The following is a 23,552-nucleotide window of genomic DNA, read 5'->3' as shown; positions in this document are numbered from 1 at the left end:
CAGAATAGGTCTAGATATGTGCGTGGGTGGGAAAACAGGTAAGCAAAATGTAGTGAACATGGTTGTTGTCAGTGGCCCTAGTGTTGTGTTGTGTTCTAACCTAAGAAATGAATTATAACTTAAATGCTATAACCTCCTATGTGGGTGCCAAAAATGGCCATGTCTCTCCTGGGCAGGGGGAAGGAAGGGGACAGTGAAGTTTCTAGAATGAGCTTGACAAATTGATTTTTATTTTCTAGCTGCACAGATTTAGCTTGAAAACTGTCTCTCTTCTGAAGAGAATAAAAAATTATTTAAAGTTTGTTTTGTTTCATGTGTTGTAAATTGACTGATATATGCTGAGGAACTTGTTGACTCGTTTGGAAAATAGCACTCCCTTTTAGTCACCTGGTAAAAGACACAAGAGAAGGTGAAATATTACTCATGTAGTTTTTGTTTTTTTTAAGGCAGTTAACCTTAAAAACTATTAGTTGTATGAGATGATAACTTCAGTTTCTATTCCGTGTTTATGGATGCTACAGGAGCATGGGCACAGATGAGGGAAACCTGTTTTCTTCAAGTAGACAGTCTGAGCCATTTGGTAAAGGGCGGCATAGAAATCTAATAACTAAATGAAATAGCTTGTGGTAACACAAACTAAAAACCTTCTCCCCCTGCCAGCCTGTTTCTTTGGAAACCTTTCACCTTTCAGTTACATAAACTCTCTTTGTTTTTCAGAGTCATCACACTGTTGGCAAAACCAGTCCCAAACGAGGAAGCGTAATACTTTTTGAGAAGGCCCCCAGGGTCTCATGAATGAACCAACGGATCTCGATGACACTGGTTCTCCAGAGCCAGTCCTGCGGCTCAGGAAAGGACACATGCCCGACTCATCAGGGCAGTCTGTTTCTGAAGATGACCACGACCACTCTGATCAGAGGCTCCTCTTAGCAGAACCATCGTCATCCTCTGGCCAGGAAAATGTAAGTTGGGTACCTTGAGACTGTGCAGTTCACTATCAAAACTGCTGGACCCTAAGGGCTGCATAATTCTAAATAATGTGAATTAAGAGTCTGCAGTCTAAGTATGCCTTCAGGAAATGGAGGGTCCATCCATAGCCCAACTTGGGTAACATGAGGATCTGGGTTCTACTGCGGCTTGAAACCTACTTAATTTGCAGGAGGCTATCAATTTGAGGATGAGCTACTCATGTGTTTTGCTCTGGCTTGTATTTTAAAGGATACTGCTTCCCCATTCAGCTGAAGATTGTCTATTTGGCTAATTAAAGTGGAGCCCTTTGAAATAAGTCACAGCAAACAGCTGGAGTGCCTCAGTGGCCCTGTGCAACTGTGTGGCTTTTTAAGTCCCCAGTTACTTGAAAACTTTCATCTTCACAGTTGGGCAAGGAACCAAACCAGGCAAAGAATCTGGGTGGTTCTGTACTAAGATTAAGTATATATGTAAACTTGTGAACAGCTAAAGTTATGGGGGCCAAGTCTCAGGCCCCTCACCTGGGGAACTGGGATGGGTCAATATACTCATTTTGTATATTCTGTCTCAGAAACCAATTAGAGTATGAATGGACAGCAGGTGGTGGAGCGCCACTGTTATGGTGGGCCAGAGAGGATGTGGGGGGGGGAGGGCAGGCAAAAGCTGGGGCCAGGTGGAAGCTGGCCTGGCCCCCCCTCCCTGCTCCATGGAGGAAACGATTGGGGGGGGGCTGGGGAGTGGCCCTGAACACAAACCATGGGAGGAGAATGGAGTCGGGCCCAAATTGTGGAGGGGCTGCAGGGCTGGGTGCTGAGCTCTGTTCCTGCCGGACCCCTGGGTGAGGGTGGGAGAAGTGGCTTCAGCTTCAAAGCAGTGGGGGCAAGGGTGGGGGGAGTGAGCCTGGCCTTGGGCCTCTGTCCCTGTCGTGCCCCTGACCCCGGCAGGCTGTGGCAGCAACAGCGGAGCAGATGGGCCAGCAGTGCTGGCTCCATCCCACCCCAGCAGCAAGCCCAGTACTACTGGCTCTGGCCCCCTGTCCCTGCAGGTGGTAGTGATGAAGCAGACAGGGGGGCAGCCCAGCCCCCTGTTCCCCCCTGCCCCTCCTTGTCATTCTTGATTGGCAGTTGGGTAGTTTATAAACAAGTGTCTAAGAACAAATGTACCTTTTGACAGAGAACCAAAAATGGGAGGACAGTCTCTACTCAATTGCCCATCAGAGTTTTTATATCCACTTGGAACCAGGGTGGACAAAATAATGGTCTGGGTGTGAGGGGCAGGCTGAGCTGTGATGCATGTGCTCAGTCCTGCCACCACTGGGCACCTGGCGGGGTGGGGGCAGGCGCAGCGGCCAGACTCCACTTCCTGGAAGCCTCCAGTGACAGTTCCTTCTGGCTGCTGCCGCTAGGGGCTCTGCCACTGCCGGACATGGTCCCGCTATCTTGGCTCACCTACCCTGTACTCATTGCTGGGGTTGCTGGACTGGAGAAGTGGCATCTCCCTGGAAACCAGCTCAGGACCCCTGCAGGCTGGGTGGATGGGATGGGGTGGAGGGTGGGCATGTAGTGGTGTCCAGGAGTGGGATGGGTGGCTAGGGCCAGGATCAGGAAGTGGTGACAGCATGGGACTGGGATCTGGGCCTGTGGCACAGCTACAATCCATTCCTGGCATGCCCCTGCCCTCGGAACCAACGCACATCACAGGAACGTACGCGGAGCAGATTGCAGCTGTGCCCCGCGCTGTCACCATATCACAATCCTTGCCCTGCCCATCCATCCTGCCTCAGACACCACTCCCTGCCTGCAGCCCCATCTCATCTGCTTGCATGCCCTGCCTGCAGGGGTCCTAGCCGGTCTCCATGGAGACCCTGCCCAGTCCATCCAGGGTCCCCAGTGGTGGGTGCAGGGTGGACAGGCCTCAGGCTGGAAAAGATCAATTGCCCCACTCTCTCCAGCCTGCAACAGCTCAGCAAAATTCTGAAAATGGCCCTCCAGCCAAAATAACTGCCCACCCCTGACTTGGATAGTTGATACTGTATTTACTTGCATACTGCACTCACATGCCCTGAATCAGCCCTCCACAATTGGAGTGCCTGTCTTATGTTAAAGTTGATTTTTCTTTGTTGCAATAGAAATGGGGAGGAATAGAAACATGCTGATGCAATGGCTACCAAAATGGCTGTTGCTTTTCTTGCTCCATTAAGCAGAAGGGGCAGAGTCCTGTGTGTAACCCTCTCAGCTGCTAAGGAATTTGCAGTAGCTATTGGCTAAACACTGTAGTTTGTGCCTGAAGCGGCACTTGAGCTAGCGCAGAGCAAGTGAGCTGCTGCACGCAGTCTGTGGCATCTTGATGAGGCTTGTGCAGTAAAAACACCGCTTTATGTATACAAACCTTTTCTATAAGAACTATTACAGTAAGAAGTAGGTTTTGTTACTGCCTTTGCAAGGGACTGGGGCCTAACCTTATTGCCACCTTAGGCAGTTCCTGCTGCCTCACCCAGGCTGTCTCCTGGGATGACACATTTCCTGGACACTGTTCCTAAGGAGGACTTGCCCTGCCATACAGTCTGCCATGACACTGGAAGAACCTGGTCTGCAAAAAATATGCTCTGAAGATTACTGTAATGGTCTGCCTCTTACTTGTGTGTGTTTCATAAATAACATCTAAATGGCTTGTGTAAAAGATCCTTTTAGTTTGAAGCAGGTATATTAGTTAATGTAATTGCCTGCCCCCTAGGTTGCATTTTGGGTGTCAATACCATGTTAACCTGAAACTTACTAAACTTAGTTTAAAACATCCCAGTAATGAGAGGGTTAGAACAGATGCCTCTTATGGAGGATTGCTAAACAAAGTCTCTGTACTCGGAAGATATTTATAGCAGCTGTGTAGGTTAAAGGGCACTTGTGGCCTTCCTTTCCCTTCTGCACTTCTGAATGTTCAGAGCGCCTAGGAAATGGTGCCCTTTGCCACCTCAGTGCCTTCCAGTTGTAGCAGCAGATGAACATGAGCTACTTCTGATTTGGCTACTTCTCTCTGAAAATGTTTGCCCTTAACTTTTCTTCTTGGTGGGGTTAGAGTTTGCTGGTTATCTTCCTAAATTGTTCTAGGTTATGTTAGTTCAGAATTGAGTTCTAACTATTGAAGTAACAGGGGTCTAATAGCTGAAAACCAGTTTTTAAGAGGTGTTCTTTTGCAGCAATCATCTTTTTGCAATCGCACATACCAGGTTATTGATTTGTCTTTGAGGGTCACTTTCTTTCAAGGTGCTCAGTTTGCAGCATGTGCATCCTGTGAGCTTGCAAGGAATGACAAAATATGCTGCAGAATTTTAATGATCTAAAAAGCTGTAGCAACAGCCTCCTAAGTTGGATCTATCTAATGGGTTAATGTGAGGCTCATTGTCACTTCAGGAAGCTAAGATGAAGAGCATAATACAAGCGGTCTCATTCTCTACACCACGTTTAGGATCAAAGAGCTGTGTATATTCTTTTACCAGATCATCAGATGTAACCCAGTTTTGGACAGTATAGCTTTTAAATTGGGAGCCAAGCCACAAGAAGAATCATCAGATCATGTTTCGTGAAACCACAAGGCAAGAAGTTACCTATTGGTTGAGCCAGAGAAGATTTGGGGGGGGGGAAGCATGAAGTCTCATAAAACACTGAGGTGTAGGGGGAGGGGGAAAAAAAGGGGAAAAAAATTAAAATACAGTGCAGGATTCTCTTCCATTTAGCAATTACAGGAGAATACTAACATGACAGCAATAAGCCAATTCCTCCCCAGAGCAGGGGTTTGGACTCTATCTTAATTTCTATGATTCTGTGAAAACCAAGGAAAATCATTGCACTCTTGGTTTCATGGAACTCTGCACTACAGCTGGGATGAGGGAGTTGGGGAAGGGTCCTGCTTAAATCTGATCTGAGGTCCTTTCGAAACCTTTAATTTTCTATGAGTCTTACTGCAAACATAACATATAGTTCCAGGAGGAAGGAGTAGATTCTGATTGTCGGGCCATAGGCATCTGGCTGGGGTCTTTATGACCCCTGCCACCCCCAGTGCTCCTTCCTGCCCATGGCAGGGGGTCGGACTCGATCTGTCTAGGTCCCTTCCGACTCATTGATTGTATGGATCTTCTCCATTGAAGGAGAAAAACCCAGGAAACTGTGGTTCTCCCCTTTCAGGCTGGCAGAGTACCAGCTTGCTGGGGACAGTGGGTTGCAGTAGGTAGGGAGTGCCACATGCATGTAGCAGCTGGGCAGGGTGGTGGAGCTCCCTCCAGGTAAGTCTCTGGAGGCAGGGCTGAGGTGAATACAGGTCAGGGGGCACAGGTCAGCAGGAGGCACAAGGGGAACATGAGAAACACAGCAGGTGGGGGCACAGACCCCCCCCACCCAGTTTCTGCTCTCAGTGGGGTACAGGGCTGCAGCTGGGTGGAACCAGCTCCAGGCAGGAGCCATATCCATGGCCCAGTAGGACCTGGCGTGGGAGGGAGTTCTGTACTGCTGCCACGGGTGCCAAGGTGAGGCACTCCTTGCCTGCCCAGCAACAACTAACTGGGAGGTACAGCTCTATACCACTGTGCCTCACCATGATGGTGCAGTGCTCCCACTCCTGCTCTGGGTCCCACCGGCTGAGCTGAGGGTGCAGCTGCTGCCCCAGAGCTGGTCCAGCCCAGCTATAGCCCTACACCTTGCTCTGGGTGCAGAAATCTGGGGGACCATGTGTTGCTTGTGCCTCCCCGCCCTCCTTTGTCACACCCTGGGGAGCTGGGTTCAGGGGGCTGTGGGTTGGGAGTGAGGGGCAGCAGCTGCATCAGGGGGCTGTGGGTTGGGAGTGAAGGACAACGGCAGGGTCGCGGCAGGACACCAGCGTATCAGAGCTACTCAGTGCCACAAAGTAGTAGGGGGGCGGACAGCCACAGCTGGACCCCTGTCCTAGTGAGCAAAGGGGGCAGGTAGAGCTCGGATTTTCCATGATAAAAAAACAAAACAAAACACAATCAGATAGAGGAAGTGCTCAGAATTTTCCGAGGGTTACCTTCTATTTGTAATGTGTGGGGGAGCAGCTGGTTGGTTTTGGGGTGGATTGGTTTCTCCTGAAGTTGATAGTCAGTCCAAGCATTACATGTGCTTCACAGAAGCAAGAAAGAGTGACCTGGAGCTCTGTGTTGTGTGCCCACTCAGTTGAAATCCATCAGCATATTCAAGATCAGCAATGGAGGTGTTGGTTATCTTGAATTTGGAACATGAAGAGTTGATGTTAAAGAGATTTCTGTCCTTGTGATACTGGCTGCTGACTCCAGATGGAAGTATATAAGTAATGAGATATGGAATAGCTGTAATATATATATGGACATGTGCGGGGCAATTGCACATCCTTGCTTGACTCCAGTTCTAATAGGCAAGGAGGGTGTTTCTGAGCCATTGCTAACAACATTTACTGTCATATTGTTGTGAAGAAGTCTGATGATGGTAGCAAATTTCGGCAGGCATCCAGATCTCATTAGGATCTTCCACAGGGCCTCTCTGATACAATCAAAAGCCTTAATCAGGTCAGTGATGGCCATGTAAAATCTCACTCTTGCTTGTGGCACTTTTTTTCTTGCAGCTGTTTAACAACAAAGAACATATCTGTTGTACCACTGAGTTGTCTGTAACCACACTCGGACTTGGATAGAATTTCCTTAGTGAGGAAAGTGAGTCTATTAAGGAGAAAGCAGGTGAGGATCTTACCAGCTATGGAGAGGAGTACAATACCACAATAATTTGCTGCAGTCCTATATATCTCCTCTCTTAAATATGGTAATGATGCTGGCATGTCATAAATTCATGTTTCCAGATTTTTCCATAATGATGATGCATAGTTGGAGAGAGTTTTTTGTTTGTTTCTTTGTGCTTTTTGTTTTTTCCCACCTTGTTTTATAAATTTCAGCTGGTATTCAGCAGCTTTCAAGGCCTCTTTATAAGTTGGTGGATCTGCAAGTTAGCCCTTTATGGGCTGCTGTGGAATGGCTTTTATGGTAGTGTCTTTGACATTGGGATCAAGGTAGAAGGAGCACTTTTAAGAGTGCTTGAAGCAAGCATTGATGATACAGGTGTCTTTTTAAAGAGTGGTGTTCCATCCTTGTACCTCAGAGGGACAGCATCTTGTATGCTTGGCCCATAGATAGCTTTAGCTTTGCTGAAGAAACTACATGTGGTGTGACTCTCAGCATACTTCTGAATCTTTTTGCTTGTCCTCCCACCACTTGTTCTCTCACTCTCAAATTTCCTCTGAGCCTTGGCTTTAATGTGGTGATAAGTGTCTTGTTTCTTTTTGTAGTTGATGTCATTCAAGCTTTGAAATTTTGTTGACAGGAAAAGGGGAGCCTGAATTTCTCTCATTGAACTAGTGCTGATGTTTCTTTGTGGAGAAATGCAAAGAATCTCTAGGTTTCTGTCTTATGTATGCCTTCCTTGGGGCTCTCCCAGAAACACAGTGTCATGAAGATCCAGGAGATCAGCGAGTGTCTCGCTGACGGTAGTGCTGGAGATAGTTACTTTTGGTGGGGTCTTTAAGGTGTTCGATATTGAACTTCTTCCTTGGTTGTTTCTTTTGTTTGCTTTGTTCTGGGGCAATGCATGTGGACATGACAGAGCATCAAATGATGATCCGTCCAGCAGTCATCTGTGCTGGTCATAGCTCTCATGATATAGATGTTGTGATGTAGTCAATCAGGTGCCAGTATTTTGAGTAGGGGTGCATCCATGATGTCTTCCACTTTGTTGCTTTGGCAGAAGCAGGGAATTTGTGATGATGAAGCCATGTTTCAAACACTTGCTTAGGGGAGGAATTCCATTTGAATTGATATTCCTCACCTGTTCGTTTCGCAGGTGTTTCTTTCCATAACTCGGAGTCCCTGCTCACTCAAGCTTTGAAATTGCCAAGAAGAATTATTTTATTTTCTCTGGGGACTGATGGCAGGACTTGGTCTACTTGGAAATACAATTAATTTGTTCTGTCATCTGCATCAAGGGTTGGGGCATGTGCGCTAGTGGCTGTTACATGTTTTCTGTTGGTGAGTTGACAGAGAATTGTGACATGCTCACTAATGCTAACCGGACATTCTGGCATCTGAGTAACATTCTTGGTCTTGATAGCAAAGCCAGTGCCATGGATATATATATTTTGGCTTTTCCTTTCCAAAAAAAACAACCAATGTAGCCACTCCCATACCCTTGTAAGCTGCTCCTGTCTTGTGCACCTGGTCTCACTAAATGCAGCAATGTCAATAGCAAATTATGTAAGTTCCCTAGTCCTAAGTGCTGTCCTTTAATTCAGTCAGCACAGTTAGGGTTGTCCATCAGAGTGCAGACTTGGAAACTTTGTTACTTGATTTATACCACATATATTCAGTAAGCCACTGGATGTGGTTTTTCCTGTTTAGGTGAAATGAAACGGACTATGTTTAGGGGACCTTTTTCTTGCCCCCTACCCATTTGGGGTGAGCAGAGTGTATCCTACATAGGTCTGCTCAAGTCATAATTTTCAGCTGCAGAATTGCACACCTGTCTCAGTTCCAAGTACAAAATGGCCATTATACAATCATTACCTCCATGTAGGTCCATGACTAGGGACTTCTGGTAGTCTCTAGCACCTGCCAGTCACCAATTGCTGTAGGACTTGCTGTTGAAGGAAGACATCTGCACATGTTGTCTTGGTGTGGGAATGCTCTTGTGCAACAGCAACTGCACAGTACTTTGCAGGAAGGAAACCTTTAAGCCAACGACAAGGAAAACCTAGATAAGCTGAGGTTTCTATTTCACTGCAGCCTTGATCCACCTTTGTAGTTATTGTGAAATAGTCTGTCTTGAACTCTCCATCCACCTACTCCACCATTGCACTTTTATTTTTGTTTTTGAATTGTTTTTAGTTTAGAACTCAGACTAATACCAGTCATACTTTCTTCCTTAAAGCCTACCCTTGCCATCATGTGCCTATAAATTGCGGTCAATTGGCATTAGGCAAACAGGAAGCTGAAGAGGCCTTGTGTAAACATGCAAGTTGCCCTGGTTTAACTTTTTTTTGTTATTTTTAAACTAGCACAAAGTGAGGGAGGATGACGCTGCTATGGGGATTCCTATCTCCACTGCATGCACCTAGAGCTTGGAGCCCTGCTGTCTCCATTCTGGCACCTTCCTACACTTATAGTGCCCAGTGCTGATGCCTGGCCAGCCATCCTTAATTATGCTATTGCTATTCTTGTCTGAAGAAAAGGTGACTTGATTTGCTTACTCAGAGTCTTGGAATTTCTGAGAAATTGGTCTGAAACAAAGGAAAAATCAGTGTAAAATGCTAAGATGTAATAAGAAGACTGTAAACAGGCTTGAAAAAAGAATTCTTATATCTTTTATCTCCCTTTCCTACTCCCCACAAAGTAGGCACTCTTGTATAAAGACACTGTTCTGTTTCTTTTTGTCACTAATTCATCTAACAGCTGTTGGCTATTGAAATATATTTGCATTTAATCACCATGCCAAAACCTGAGGCAGTTTCTTGACATGGGCAGAATGAACTATCCAGCTTTTTCGTGAGAGGAGTCAGTTCTGTAACTCTCAAGCTTGTTCTTTTTTCAGTTTTGCCCACCTTGCTGAACATTAAAAATTCTCCTTGCTCTGGCTAGGAATAGTCCAGGAATCTTTTGGAAGAAATAAGAATATAACTATGGTGCAAATATAGGTGATTTGTAGCACCTTGAACCCCTGGCCTTTGGATGGCTATCTGCCCTTTTCAAACTTTATCATGGATTGATTCCATTTTTTTTGGTTTGAAGCCTCACTACTTGTAAGTCGTGATTGCTGGTTGGCACTATACCTCCGTGGTGCTGTTCCTCTGGTTGGTGCACATTTGGCAGATTGCTGCAAGGCTAGCAAAAGAAAAATAGTTCATGATCTGTTTCTGACAAGTGTATTTGAAGCTAGAACACTTGGCACTTACATTCCCAGTGATGCTACATTACAGCTGTTCTGATTTGAGTAGCACACCTACTGGGTTGGGGCTAGCAGTCCTTTTTAGTATATGTTTCATAAAAATGGCTTGTTTGAAAGGTACAATCTGGTTGTAAAATTTAATAGCTAAATTGGGGCTGATTCAGCAACCAGCTGACTTACTGCACCACAGGCAAGCCTTTCACTTAGCTGAGTGCTGGAGAGTTCTCTTCAAAAATGCTTTCCTCTTTCAGTTCCAAAGAAATAACCTGTCCTGTTGTTCCCTTCCCCCAGCATCCTGAGCTTTCAAAACCTGAAAAAGGAAAGAGAGCTTAATGGAAGTGCTGGGAATGGGAGGCTTGAGGGGAAGGAGCTTGTAGATGGCATCTTTATCATCAACAGCTTTCCTTTTTATTCTCTAAACTCATAGCTGGAAAAAAGACTTTTTAGTAATGTGTTCACATTGCCCTTTCTCCTTAATTGCTTGATTACAGATAGAAGAGGCTTAGCCCTTGCTTACCCATAGCTTTTTATTTATATGGCTCAGTGAAGATGTTTTAAGCAAAAACCATTTACTGCTTCCTGGGGTCTGTCCCTGGATACACGTTTGCCTACCTCAGCAGAACTTCACTGGACAAGCAGATTAACTTGAAACTACCTTTTTAACTTCCCAAGCCATTAGCTTGTTACTCCCTCCTGTGTCCAAGTTGCTGCCAGATCATATCATGTCAATTATCTATTTTATTTATTTATTTTTAAGCTTGGTCTCCATCCTTTATAGGAAAAATGCTTGCTGTTGCCAAGGATATGTCTCACTTTCAGTATTGTATTTTTTTTTTCTCACGTGGTGCTGCAAAAGCCTTCCCCCCTGCCCCCCAGCTCTTGGATCTTGGTGCTTCTTTTGAAGCTGTCTACTAGTTTCCACTCATTCTTGGCTTCAATTTATCTTACCTAAACTACTGCTCCTGTTTTCTTTCTTGATTCCTTTTACTCAGAGTAACCTTTATTTTTACACACGTGCTTTTCTGTGGTTTTTTTGAGACGGGGCAAGAGGCATGTGTGGGAAAGAAAGAATGTTCCCCGTGCTGCACTTTTGCAGCGCGGGGAGTAAATTAGATCCCTGAATATCCAGGGGGCAAAAAAAATCACTCCAAAGAACAGCGAAGCAAGGCACGGTCCCAGACCATGCCTGGAGCCAGCAAGGAGTCAGTCCTCCACAAGAGACACTCTAGTTTCGGCCAGAGCGTCTCCTTGCTCCTGCTGCCCCTGGTGCTGTCCATGGTAAGTGGGGGGAGAGGGGGAGGAATTCGAGGGGCGGTAGGAGGATGTGGTGGGGTTTGGGGAGTGGTGGGAGGGATGTCCCTAGGACTGTGGGGGGTGAGGACCTGGCCCAGACCTGTGCAGCTCGCTAGTTGGCTTTGCACCGGAACAGGTCGCACAGCTCCAGGAGGTGCGCACAGGAGCCGTGCCTCCTGGAGCCGTGTGACCCGCTCCAGTGCAAAGCTGGACTAGCGAGCCACATGGGGCTGGCTCAGGTACTGCCACATGTCACCTCCCCACAAGCACAGTGGGGCAGAGGCAGGACCCAGTGTGGTGCGTGGGGACCCCGTTGTGAGCCAAGCAGGGTCCTGCCGGCCCTGTGACCCATCTGCTGCCTGGCCGGGCTGGGCCCACGGTGGCAGGACTGGGCATGGCACATGTGTGCCGCGCTCAGCCAGGTCCTGCTGCCCTTGGGGCCCCTCTGCCTGCCTGGCCCATTGCCACGGCGGCAGGACCCAGCGCAGTGCACAGGGACTGTGCACCACGCCCAGCTGGGTCCTGCCAGCCCTAGGGGTCAAAAAAAAAACAAACCCCACAAAAAAACATGGAGCAACGCATGCTTGGCTAGTACATGCTGCTGAAAAGTGGAGCTGGCTGCCTAGACCCAGGCTTCACGCAGCAGAATCGCTGTGGCTGCAGTACTGGGAGGCCCCCGGGACCCCAGGTAAGGCTGCTAGGGCCAGCATGGTGCCAGCTTCCCCTACCCCACCTGGGGTAACTTGTCATATGTCAAAGTATGTGTGCCACACGTGTTCCCCAGGGACAAGAAGCAGCGGTGCAAGGTGTGCTGCCACTACATGTCCCTGGGGAACCAAACGTCCACACACTTCTGGACACGTCCATAGTGAGAGAGTTCTTCCTATGTCTAACCTAAATTTCCTCTGCTGCAGTTTGAGGCCATTGTTCCTGGTTTTGTCTTCTGAGGCCACAGAGAATAGTCTGTCCTAGTGATTCTCAACTGGAGTGCTGTGGCAGCTTGGGGTGCCATGGCATCCTGTCCCTGTGTGAGGACATAAATGCTCTCCTCCTCTGTTTTGGCTTCCTGTACCTGCCCCAGCTACTCCAGCAGTGCTTGCAGCTACTTTTCTGGAAACTGTTACCACTGGTGCTACCTTCCCCTGCCCTTCCCTGCCTCAAGCAGCCCCCGTGCCAGCCCTACACCATGCTCCCAGCAGCACGCTCTGCTGTGAGTCAGTGGATGCACGGAGTTGTGTTTTTCAGCCTGACTTCCCCCTCCACTCCTTCCATGCTCCCAGAGCTGTAAGGTGGTATTGTTTGGGGCAGTCAGTGCGTGTGTTTGTGTAAGGGCGGCCTCAGCAGTGGGGGTTGCCCTTGACCCCTGAGATACAAACTAGGGGCCGGGAGGGCAGGCAGGCAATGGAGAGAGCATGGCACAGCAGAGTGAAGTTGTGTTTCTGCCTTAAGTGGTACCAGTAGTTTTCACCCTTTTTTAGCCTCAAGGTCCCCATCTTCTTTCTGAATTTAGATCTAGCTCAGTGATTTCCCCAGCTCCCCCTATTAGTTTTGAAGTATGTATTGTTTTGCCTTTTCCTGCTCAGTAGAACTGTGCCTGTTAATCAGGCTTGTCTGTCTTTACCTTCTAAGACTCATTTGATATCAAACTCGTTTCAAAATTTCTTTTGAAAACCATTCCCTTTCCTTAGCTTATGTATGCTGGCCACTCCTACTCTAATAAAAATAGGTCGTGGAGCCCTAGGACTTGGTGGTACAGTTTGACTTGATTTTTAAAAGGTTTTGGATCTAGAGAACCATTAAATTCAGGAAATGCAGAAATTTATGCTGTTAAAGCTAGAAGTACTACTCCTTAAATCACCATATGCTGCTCTTGGTATAGTAGTCATGCCTAATCCTGGCAGCCAAATACATTGGTCCTCTTTTAATATTAAACATCCTGGTTTTTTTGTTTATTTGTTTTAAAGCAACCTTGACTTCAGCATTAAACTGTTTTCTTACCATAGTGCCAGCTGCAGAAGTCTCAGGCATCTGACTTTACAAACACGCATCTATAAAATACAATGTTAAAATGCCACTTTGGTAAAATATGGCCATAGTTTTAATACATGTGATGCTAAAATTTGACCAGGGAAGAACCTGCCTAACATGTTTATAAATAATTCCAATAAAGTATTTATGTGTATGCACACCAAGGACTTGTTCAGCTTTTGTAATAGTGGCACAAACAAATATTAAAACCTTGTGTCACTGTTGTAACCTTCATGGCTTCTTATACCTGAACCTATTCATTCAGGCCATGTGTACAGTCCTGAACCTTTTTAGAGGAGCTGTTTATCTTTCTTAATAATAGCAGATAAAGTTCAGCATTAATTTTGTTGTTGTTTTTGCTTTTGTAGAGTTGATGGTGTATCTTAATGTTAAGTAGTGTTAAAGGTTCATGACTATGATGGGAGCTGGACTGGACAAATTGAATTTGGTCTAATAAAAGATACCAGAGTTACCCAAAGAACCTTGTGTGCCTATGTCCTTAGACCACCACAGTTACAACCTACACCTCTAATCTTTTTCTTGTGAAAGTTACCTTCCCTTTTTCGGGTGGGTGGGTGAAGGATCTGTTATCATTAGGTGTTTCCCTCTTCCACATCATGTTGGAATGCATGGCTTCCATGACAGCATGTTTTTCTCCCTTTAGTGTTTGTGTATCTGGATTGTCCTTTGTTCCCCTTCTGTACTTCAGGCAGTGATATCTCCCAAAGAAATGCCTCTTACTGTGGCTTTGTCGAACTGACACAATCAAATGCATGTGACTCTTTATAACCTGATGAATGGGCTTTTTATACAGCCCTGAAAACCTGTGCTTGACTCTTTCCTTTTCTACTTTAATCCTTCAGTGACAGGAGGTAAACAAAAGAACCATTTTCTTCACATTTATTCTAGCCGTCACAATCTTTTGTACTATTGAATGATGTTTTCTTTCTTGTGGTTGAGTTGCGCTCTGCATTTGCAAATGTGTGGCATGAAAGTGCCTATGAAATGGAGGAGTATTGCTCTCAAGGATTTGATGTCCTGTGTTGGTGAGGGGAATTCAGAGCACTTGACCACTTTTTGTAAGTGGATGGAAGATTTGCCAGATGTGCAGCTAGACTGCTTCTTAAGGAGGAGGAGGAGTGCTACGATTCCATGATGCAACTTGTTTGTCTTATGAAAAATGTAGTAGTGTCAGTGTCTTGGTGTAAGAGTCTCTTTGGGGCTTAAAGCACAAAGGGTTTGGATAGGGAAGGAAAAAGGAATCTAAATCCTAAAAAAAGTTTTTTGACTAGTTTCAAGGTAAGGAATAGTTTTAGGTAAGACCTCCAGAAAAATTTCTGCTGGAAGTTCTCGCTGCCAGTAACCTTACATTTCATAAACAGCTTTTCCATATGTGTGCATTACAGCAAAACTTAAGACTTAGAATCTCTCATTCCTGCTCAGAGCCTGCAGGAGCCAGGATTGTTTGTGAGTTTTCACTCTGTTCAAACAAACTTAATTTCCAGTCCTACCCTTCACCCTAGCTTTCCAGGATGTCTTGCTCTTAACTTTTTAAAATCTCACCTGATTTGCTGCCTTCCCTCCTTTTTTTGTTTTAATCGTGAAGTGTTTGGGACATTAAGCTTTATTATTATTTAAAAAATATATGTTTTACAGTGCTTGGCTCGATGGGGCATTAGGTCCTTCCATAATATAAGAGAGTTTTAATCTATGATGATTGCAGGTTTACATCCCAAATCTTTTGAGGCAGCTGGCACACCTTTGAAGTGGAAAGGGAATAGCCTGTGAGCTTGCATGCAGTTCCAAAACTTGAGACTATGCACTGAAGAGGAAGAAAAATAAGTGAACTTCTTAATCTTGACTAGGCAGCATCCCATCCAGATAACTGCCAGAATTGTGTGTTGTTCTTATCTATTGCTCTAAAGGAGGAAAAAAAGATTGGTATTTAGTAGGGAAAGTTTTGAAGTGGTATAGCTGCTTATATAGGTGGGTAAAACTCAGCCTTGGCTGCTCTTTTTCATTTGTTTGGTTTTGTTTTTCCTTGTTTGTTTTCCTTGTGGGGTTATTTATTTTAAATCTGGAAGCTACTTTACAGTTGGCATGGTGCTTTGTTCCGTGTCCGTCAGGTGGTTTTGTAACTGTCCCATTCTGTGCTTGGGAGGTGGGGATAGTTGTTTATCACTGGTTGATTCAGATGTTTTTCTGTGCAAAAGTATATTCCAAAGCCACATGCCTCTTATTCTCCTGGGGATTGTACCTGTCTTCAGGAGAACATACTGGGTGAAGTGACTTGAGGCAGTATTTCCAAGCTGGTGATGCTAGGAGGAACAAGATGTGGCACTTGTGGGCTGTTCGCATTTTCCCTAAATAAACTTTTAAGATTGCTTAGTTTAGACTATTACTGAACCCTAACATGATGGGATGAGCCAGCTTTCTTTGCAAGTCCAGTGCTAACCAGCCTGCCTTTTCATGCTGTTGCTTTGCGGATTAGCAAATTGACAAAAGCAGTGGAAAAGGGTGCGAGAGACTCTTCAATAGCAGGTGCAATTTTCACAGACCTTTTGGTGTGGAATACATGCAGATACACGCGCTAGGGATCTCCTGTCTCTGTCGGTATTTAACATGGACAAACAGATCAGTAGCTCATCATGCATGTGCAACAAACAAAACCCTCTTTCAGCTGAAGTCATAAGGGGGATGGTTCTAATAAAGGGATGTTGACACATTTGCTAAGGCCAAAATCCAACTGACCCTGCAACTGAGTGTCCTAAACAAGTGCTCGAATGTTGGTGCTTATTTCTTTAATGAGTGCCAAGAAGCAATTGCCCTCAACCAGCTTCACAAAACTGCTTCAGAGTTTATATGGGGCGGGGGTGTAAGAAGTGACATACTGAAATTCCCGGGGCTGTAGGCATTCAGTACATGCTGGCCAGCAGCCAAGCTGAAAGGGATTTTGGCATGGCACTAACAAAAATCTTTTTTTCTTTTGGGTCCTGTGACAGCTCTTTATTGCAGCACAACCCCAGCACTGGAACATGCATAAAACTGGCTTATTTTGGGGTTGGAGCTTGTCTACATTTGAAAAGTTGTTTAGTTGAACAAAAGGTATAAACTTAAAGTGCAGTAGCTACTTCAGAACAGCACCCTGTGTAGCTGAATCCTGAAGGAAACTTCTTGGAGGAGTTGTTGTTGTTACATGGAAAAAATACTGTTTGTTTATCCCAAAGTACATAAGCTGAAGAACCTCTGAGAAATGTGTAATAAGCTTTAAAAAGGGAACTTGGATTATACTGCTTGCCATCACTTGCCTCATTCCCTGAAAGGCCAGCTGGTAAGAGGTATTGCCAGCATGGGACTTGCTAGAGTCACTCAAAAGAATCTTGGAAAAATAAGGCTGGGAGGGATCTCAGGAGGTCATCTAGGTCAACCACCCCCTGCTCAAGGCAGAACTATTGCTGTCCAAACCATCTCATCCAAGTGTTTCTCTAATTTACTCTTAAGTTTCAAGAGTAGAGAAACCACAGCCTTTCCTGTTCTTAACTGTTCTTAGGCTGAATATTAGGAAATGCTTACTATAAGTGACAGTTTAAGACTCTGACTGCTTGTCCTGTGCCCTGCAGACACAGAACAATTGAAGGATGGTTATAAAGAGAAAGGTAATCACGTATTTTAAAGATGATAAAATTTCCTCTTTCAGCCTTTCTTCTCCAGACTAAATGATCCCAGTTCTTCCAATTTTTTTAAATGTATGGTTCCTAGACCTTTCATTTTTGTTACTCTGCTGGATTCTTGCCAGTTCATCTGTATCAGTGGTTCTCTACCTTTTGGACCCAACACCCCTCCATAACTTGTGTGAATTGAGTGGCACTCCATTTCAAAAACTAATTTACATATTACAGTGCTTACCTCCTTGCAGAGGTATAGGCAGTAGAGGTCTGGGATTGGCCAAGCAGGGACAAGCCTGAGACCTGCATTTATTTGGCATCCTGGTCTACATCCTTTTTATGTACAGTGCCCAAAACGGGACATCCACCCTTGTGGGTAACACTCCTGTTAATATAACCCAGTGCACGATTGACTTATTTTCTAATACGAGCACACTAACTTTTTTAACTTGCAGTCCATTATAACCTTCGGGTCACTTTCTTCCGTGGTGTAGCCTAGGCAGTCATTCCTCGGTTTGTATTTTTGTTTTTGATTGGTCTGTCTGAAGTGCAAGACTTTAACTTTGGACCATTTTTCAGTTTATCAAACAAAATTCATGTAGGACAAGTTCAATCAAGGTCAACCCTGATTCTGTCCTCCATAATGTCTACAACTCTGCCCAAAGTTATTTACAAATTTGCTAACTATATGGTAGTCATGAGTGGCACTTGTATTTGAGCAAGAAGCTAAGAACATAACATAGTCTTGCAGATAAGGCCACAGTTCGTAGCAGAAGGAAACAAGATTTTAGTGATTCTTACACTGAATTAAAGATCTAATCATCCTGGATAATACAAGTCTACAAAAGTCGTTGTTGCTTACAACATAGAAGACCGAAGACTCTTAGCTTAGCTGCATACTTGTGAAATCCAACCAAATGAATGGAAGGAGACAGCATCCTGAATTCATATGTTTCAAATAACTCAGCTGTCGGTTCCAAAATCAGATCTCTTTTAATACCATATTAGATGCCAGCTCTTCAGATTTGTGTGTCTATACACTGAGCTGCAAAGTGTTGGTTGCAACAAAAACCTTGTTAAACAGCAGCAAGGCCTTGTCAAACAGACATGATAATACCTTTTTTTTTTTTTTTTCTTCTTTTTTTTAAAGTGTCTAAAGGCTAATTGGCCTCTCCAGTTGTCCACAGCAATGCTAGGTATTTTTGGTTGAATGCCCTATAAGTGTACTGATGATTGTTCCAGGTTTAGGATTTAGATGAGCATTTATAGAACTAGTTGTTCACCATAACCTATCTAGGTCAGCACTGATTCTCCAGCTTCACCAATCCCTGCCCCCAAATCTAGGTGTTTGAACATGTATGCAGAAGCTAATAACATGCTAGTCTTGCCCTAGTACATTTAAAGGAACAGTTTCACTCTTGCTGTATCCTCTAGCATCTGCAGTTGGTCTTTGACATGCAGGTAGAACTAATTCTCACATTTTAACACTTGCCTACTCTAAATTTTGTTCTGTGCTTGTTGGGTCTTCACAGTCATGGGAGAAGTGGAAAAATCCTAGAAAAGTTGTAGAGCTGGAAGGGACCTCAGGAGGTCATCTTTTCTAATCTCCTAAAACATGGTAGTCAAGTGTCTGCCTAAGCTGCTTTTAAAAGTTTTCAAAGATGGAGAGTCAACCACTTCTCTGGGTAGCCTGTTCTGACATGTAATCACCCTTTTAGTGAGAGAGTTCTTCTTGATAACCAACCTAAATTACACCTGTTACAACTTCAGACCACTGTTCCTAGTCAAGTCCACTCTTGCTTTAGAGAAAAGGCCATCTCCATTCTCTGTAATTGTCTGAGGTATTTGAAGACTTACCGAGGCTCTCCCTCAGTCTTCTTTGACAGAATAGTCCTATTTCTTTAAGTCTTTCTTCATAAATTGGGTTTCCCAGGCCTCTAATTGTTTTTGTTGCTTTGCACTGGACTGTCACCTGTTCTTCTTGAGGCGTGATACCAAAAACTGGACATTGTACTCTAGGTGAGTCATCATCAGTGCCAAATAGAGTAGAAAGATCACTTCCCTGGATTTGAAAAATGATGTTTCTGTTGATACAATCCAGTGTTATGGGAAGGTCCTAGCTTCCCCATTGGAGAGCTAAGTTGGGGTCCTGATAACAACAGCAGAGTTGAGCAGGCAGCAATATACTCTCTAGTTCTGTACATCATAGACCTTGGCCTTTATCAATTTAGTGTTTCCTGGCAACATGCGATAGAAGTGCATGATTCTTTTTGCTCCTTAGCATATTTGTGGGCTCTGTGTAGTCAGTCTACTGAACAAAAGTGTGAAGTAAATTAAATGGAAAGGCAGAAATTTAGCTTGTTTGTGTGGCATCTAATGATGCCTTGCCTCCACAGGCTTGTTTTGTCAATTCTTACTATCTCTACCATAAGAAACTTGGCACTACTTTTATTGAATTTTATTGTGCAGAATATTGTAGTGAGAAGTAAGTCTGGGTCTTGAAGAAATATGCATTTACATGTATGGAGGGGAGGGGAGGAAACGTCTATATTTAGGTTTATTACCTGAGGGAGTTAGAAAATTTGTCGGTACAAAAAAAAACAGTCTGAAAATTGGCTAAATATTTATATTGTAAATTTGAAATGAAGTTGGATATGATGCATCATATTCACTCAAATAGAAGATGACCCCCCAATAATTAGATTCTATGCCTGGAAAATTATAACAAATTTATAAATTTTCCATATATAGAACCTAATTCTAAGAGGTTTGCTTTGAGTTTGTTTCCATATAGCAGGGAGAACAAATCTGTGGGGGAGGTAGGGCCTTTGCTCTCTGCTTCCCTTCAATGTTTTCCCTTGACAGCACCTTCCTTGTCTCCTTACTGTCAAACCCTGCTCTTCCTGAGCACATGAAAGTGAGGAGCAAACTTGAAAACAATTAGCTTGAAATTAAACTTGGCTGTAGCAATTTGCATGTAGTACCTATGTACTTGGTTTATCCAGAATTGATGCATGTTCCCTTTTTTTTTCTTTGAAACTGCTGCAAGTTTTAATACAGGTATGTCATAAACACACTTGAGCAGCAGTTTGACACCTTCTCATGCAGGAGCACTCAGTTTGTGATACATGTGCTCTTTACTGCAGAGTTGACAAATTAGCTCTGCAGTAAAGTGTCACTGTCTACACATGCAGCCCTATTAAGGTGCAGTAAATTAATTAACTCCATTGTAGGATAGTACTGTCTAGGACAAGTACTATCCTACGGCAGAGTTCAGTGCATGAAAGTGCATGTGTAGATGCTGACTGAGGCTGTTTGGGGAGTGAGGATGCTACAGAGCAGGGGTTGCCAGGAGCTGGCCCTACACTGAAATACCTTCATACCCCAGGCAGCGCTTCTGCAGCATGCTGAGCCAGGGCAGTACCGCTCTGGGCTGGCAGCTGACTCACCCCCTGGGTCTTCTGCCAGTTGCGGGCTGCTTCACCCCAGCTCAACATGCTGTGGTCCCAGATACCAGCGCAGCACCTGGGAACAGTAAACTCTGGCACAAACTACACCATAGTTTATTGCTGTGTGCTAATTGCAAGTCGAGATATTAGTTCAAAGCCAAAGGCTTCTGATTTACTGCACAGTTCTTTGGACTGGGCCTCACCAGAGTCCACAGGATTTCAAGCCACAGCTCAGTACTGCTCTGTGTGTGTGTGTGTGTGTGTGTGTGTGTGTGTGTGTTCCAGATACCAGCACAAAGGAGCCATGTGCTAATTGGCGCCTCCTCCAGGACTGGAACTGGGTGTTCTTGTCACAAGTCCAGGGATGCTCCAAAAATGTATCTGCAGATGAGGCACAGGGCAACCTGGTCTGGCTTCATCTCCTGGAGGGTGGGGCACCACTAATCATGTCCGTCAGGCTGAGAAGGGGCAATAGAGGTTCTGCGTGAGCTGTACACAGTGTTGTCTCACCTTGACTTGGAATAGAGATGATGGTGAGGGGGACTGTGCTTAATGGGCTTTTCTTATGTCTTATTCAGATGGGCTATGCTAATCTATTCTTGTGGTAGCATGTTTGCCTAATGTGGGCCACGTGTTTTGCAGTCATGGTCAGTCTTGGCTGCATTTAATCAACTTCATAGTTGGTTTCCATCAATGAGCACATGCTGCTTTTGGCAGCAGCTTAATGATAGGCAATGTTTTTAGTGAAATTTCCTTGTATGCTTTTTTTCCCCCTGTGCCAGTTGCGGGGATGGAGAGGGGAAGGAGGGACAGGAACCTCATCTTGTATTCAAGTATATACTTCCTATTCCAGCAGTAGATATGGAAAAGTGAAGGCAATTAACATGATGTTTAAATGCACTAAATTGTTTAATGCAGTGGGGGCAAACCTTGTTGGCAGGTGTATCACAAATTAGCTCCACACTGTCCCTGTGTGCCACCCTGATCTGCTTCTTCTGCCCAATCTGCTGTTTCCTGCCCTAACTGTTGCTGTGATGCCTGTCCTCTCCCCTATCTAGTGCATGTTCCTCACAGGCTGCCCTTGCTATTTGTGACATATGTTGCAAATGACCCACCACTGTTTTAATAGATGGCTTTCAAAATGTAATTGGCAGAGAGATCCTCAGGTGTGAGGGTGTATCAAATATTGTCCTCCAGTGGCTGAAGCTCAGCCTGAAGGTAATTTTATTAATGATCTAGAAGAAAATACGGGATCATTGCAGGTGAAATTGTCAATGAAAAAACACCAGCTCTTTTATACAGAATGATTTTTAGGTCCTGTTGTAAACTGGATACAATTAAGCAACTTCTCAGTACAGCCAAATGTGAGGAATTTCACAGGATTGAGGACTGTATTCTAGAGAAAAGTGACTGAATTAAGTTAGGGTAGACAGCCAAAAGGAGAGGGTCCCTCAGTGCAGTACTGTAGCTATAACATCCGCTGTACTCCCTGTATAAGCAAGTAGGAGTATGGAATTAATATACTGCTTCATACAGCTTTGGGTGAAGACTGTTGGTGCATGGCCTGTCATAAGCTGAAAACTTGTAGAGTTCTGAAAACAGTCTAGAGCTGGAAAATGCTGGACGAATGGGGGTTATGGAGTTTTTTCAATTAGTCTTATCAATGATGTTTAAAAGGCAACAACATGATGTAGAATAACAGGCTGTGCTCCAGTCGGCTCCACCAGCCCCATGAAGCGCAGCGCTGGCTCTGCCTGCCTTCCACCACCAGGCTGCACTTTGTGGGGCTGGTGGAGCAGATCAGAGTGCAGCACCAGCTCTGTCTGCCTCCCACCTCCTGAGCTGCGCTCCCATTGGCTCTGCCAGCCCCATGAAGCGCAGCCGGGAGGCAGACAGAGCTGGCACTGCACTCTGCCTCCTGCTGCCAGGCTGAGCTCCATGGGGCTGGGAGAGCTGATTGGAGTGTAGCCTAGTGGCAAGAGGTGGGTAGAGACAGGGCTGCACTCTGCCTCCTGCTGCTGGGCTGAGCTCTATGGAGTCTGGTGCTGGGCACAGGCTGCACCTAGTGCCAGTCCCAGGTGGCAGTGGCAGCCTCCTGTCATCCAGCGCACCCCCCCCCCCCCCCCCGCCCCTGGGAGGAGTCTGGCATAGCCCCACAGCCCTCCCAGGGTTGCGGGTCCCTGGATCTGTGGTCAGATGACAGGATTCTGCTGCTCCTGCTGCCTGGGGCCAGTGGCAGCATCTGTCTTCCCCAGTGCTACTGCGGACTGCGCCCAGCGCAGGTCCCAGGCAGCAGCAGTAGCCTCCTGTTATCTGGCACAGATCCAGGGTCCCACACCCCTGGGAGGAGTCCAGCACAGCCCTGAAACCCTCCCGGGGGTGCGAGCTCCCAAATCTGCATGCCAGATGACAGGAGGTTGCCACTGCCAGGAAATTTTGCTTTCAAGACTTTGAGGCGCAGTTTCTGAAAAACCTCTTCACCTGTCTCCTTGAAACTTAGCAGGCTTCATGCCCTCAGAAGGGGCTATCATTTCTGCAATTTACATCTGAATCAGGCAACAAATGACAACATTTTAGGCATTTTCATGATTCCCCATTATAGCCTATGGGCGAAACGAGTTGAAACAGCGAAACAGTTTTGACGAACCAGAACGGGACAGTTTCAGAACTAAATGAAACAGGGAACCGAAACACTGTCCGTTCAAAATGGCAAAATGGACACCGAAACGAAACAGTGTTTCTTGCGGCCCTGCTGTTCATTACTTCAAGACACAAAATCAAAATTGGATATCAGTAACGCAGTCGCGGATCGTTAGCCTTGGGGCAAGAAATCTCTGTAGCTTTCTTAGTAATGCCTGAAGGACACAAAAGGTTTAGCTTCTTTTGCTTTACCTCCTACTAAGCAGTGAGTGGTGTGAGGGTTATCTTTTGTTTTTTTTTTTCCTTTCTGTCTCTAGACTGTTACCTTGGAAGTAGAGTCCCTGATGGTACAGAGGATTTGTAATAAGCAAACCAGACTCTTAATGACCCGTATCATTATTTTCTGAAATTGGAAAGCCAAAATGTATCTAATTTGCTGTGTGTCTATAATCTCTTCCTAATTATAATGTGACAGAATATTGCTATTGCTGATGCCTTTCTCCTTTTTATGTCTGAGAGTACATAGAAGGATATTTTTTTAC

General features: G+C 45.2%; 1 protein-coding gene across 2 annotated transcripts in view; it reads left to right on the top strand.

Moving 5' to 3' along the window:
- ADIPOR2 (adiponectin receptor 2) overlaps positions 1–23,552 on the top strand; it is a 75,627-nt gene that overhangs the window by 40,962 nt on the left and 11,113 nt on the right. For both annotated transcript variants that reach the window (XM_019544565.1, XM_019544566.1), the window contains exon 2: positions 718–962. In XM_019544565.1, the coding sequence (XP_019400110.1) occupies positions 792–962 (171 nt within the window). In that variant the 5' untranslated portion in view covers positions 718–791. The remainder of the gene's footprint in view (positions 1–717; positions 963–23,552) is intronic.

Source organism: Crocodylus porosus, unplaced genomic scaffold (genome assembly GCF_001723895.1).
Source record: "Crocodylus porosus isolate Cpor-Errol unplaced genomic scaffold, CroPor_comp1, whole genome shotgun sequence".
NCBI classification, from domain to species: Eukaryota; Metazoa; Chordata; order Crocodylia; family Crocodylidae; genus Crocodylus; species Crocodylus porosus.
This window is presented reverse-complemented; position numbering and strand designations above follow the sequence as displayed.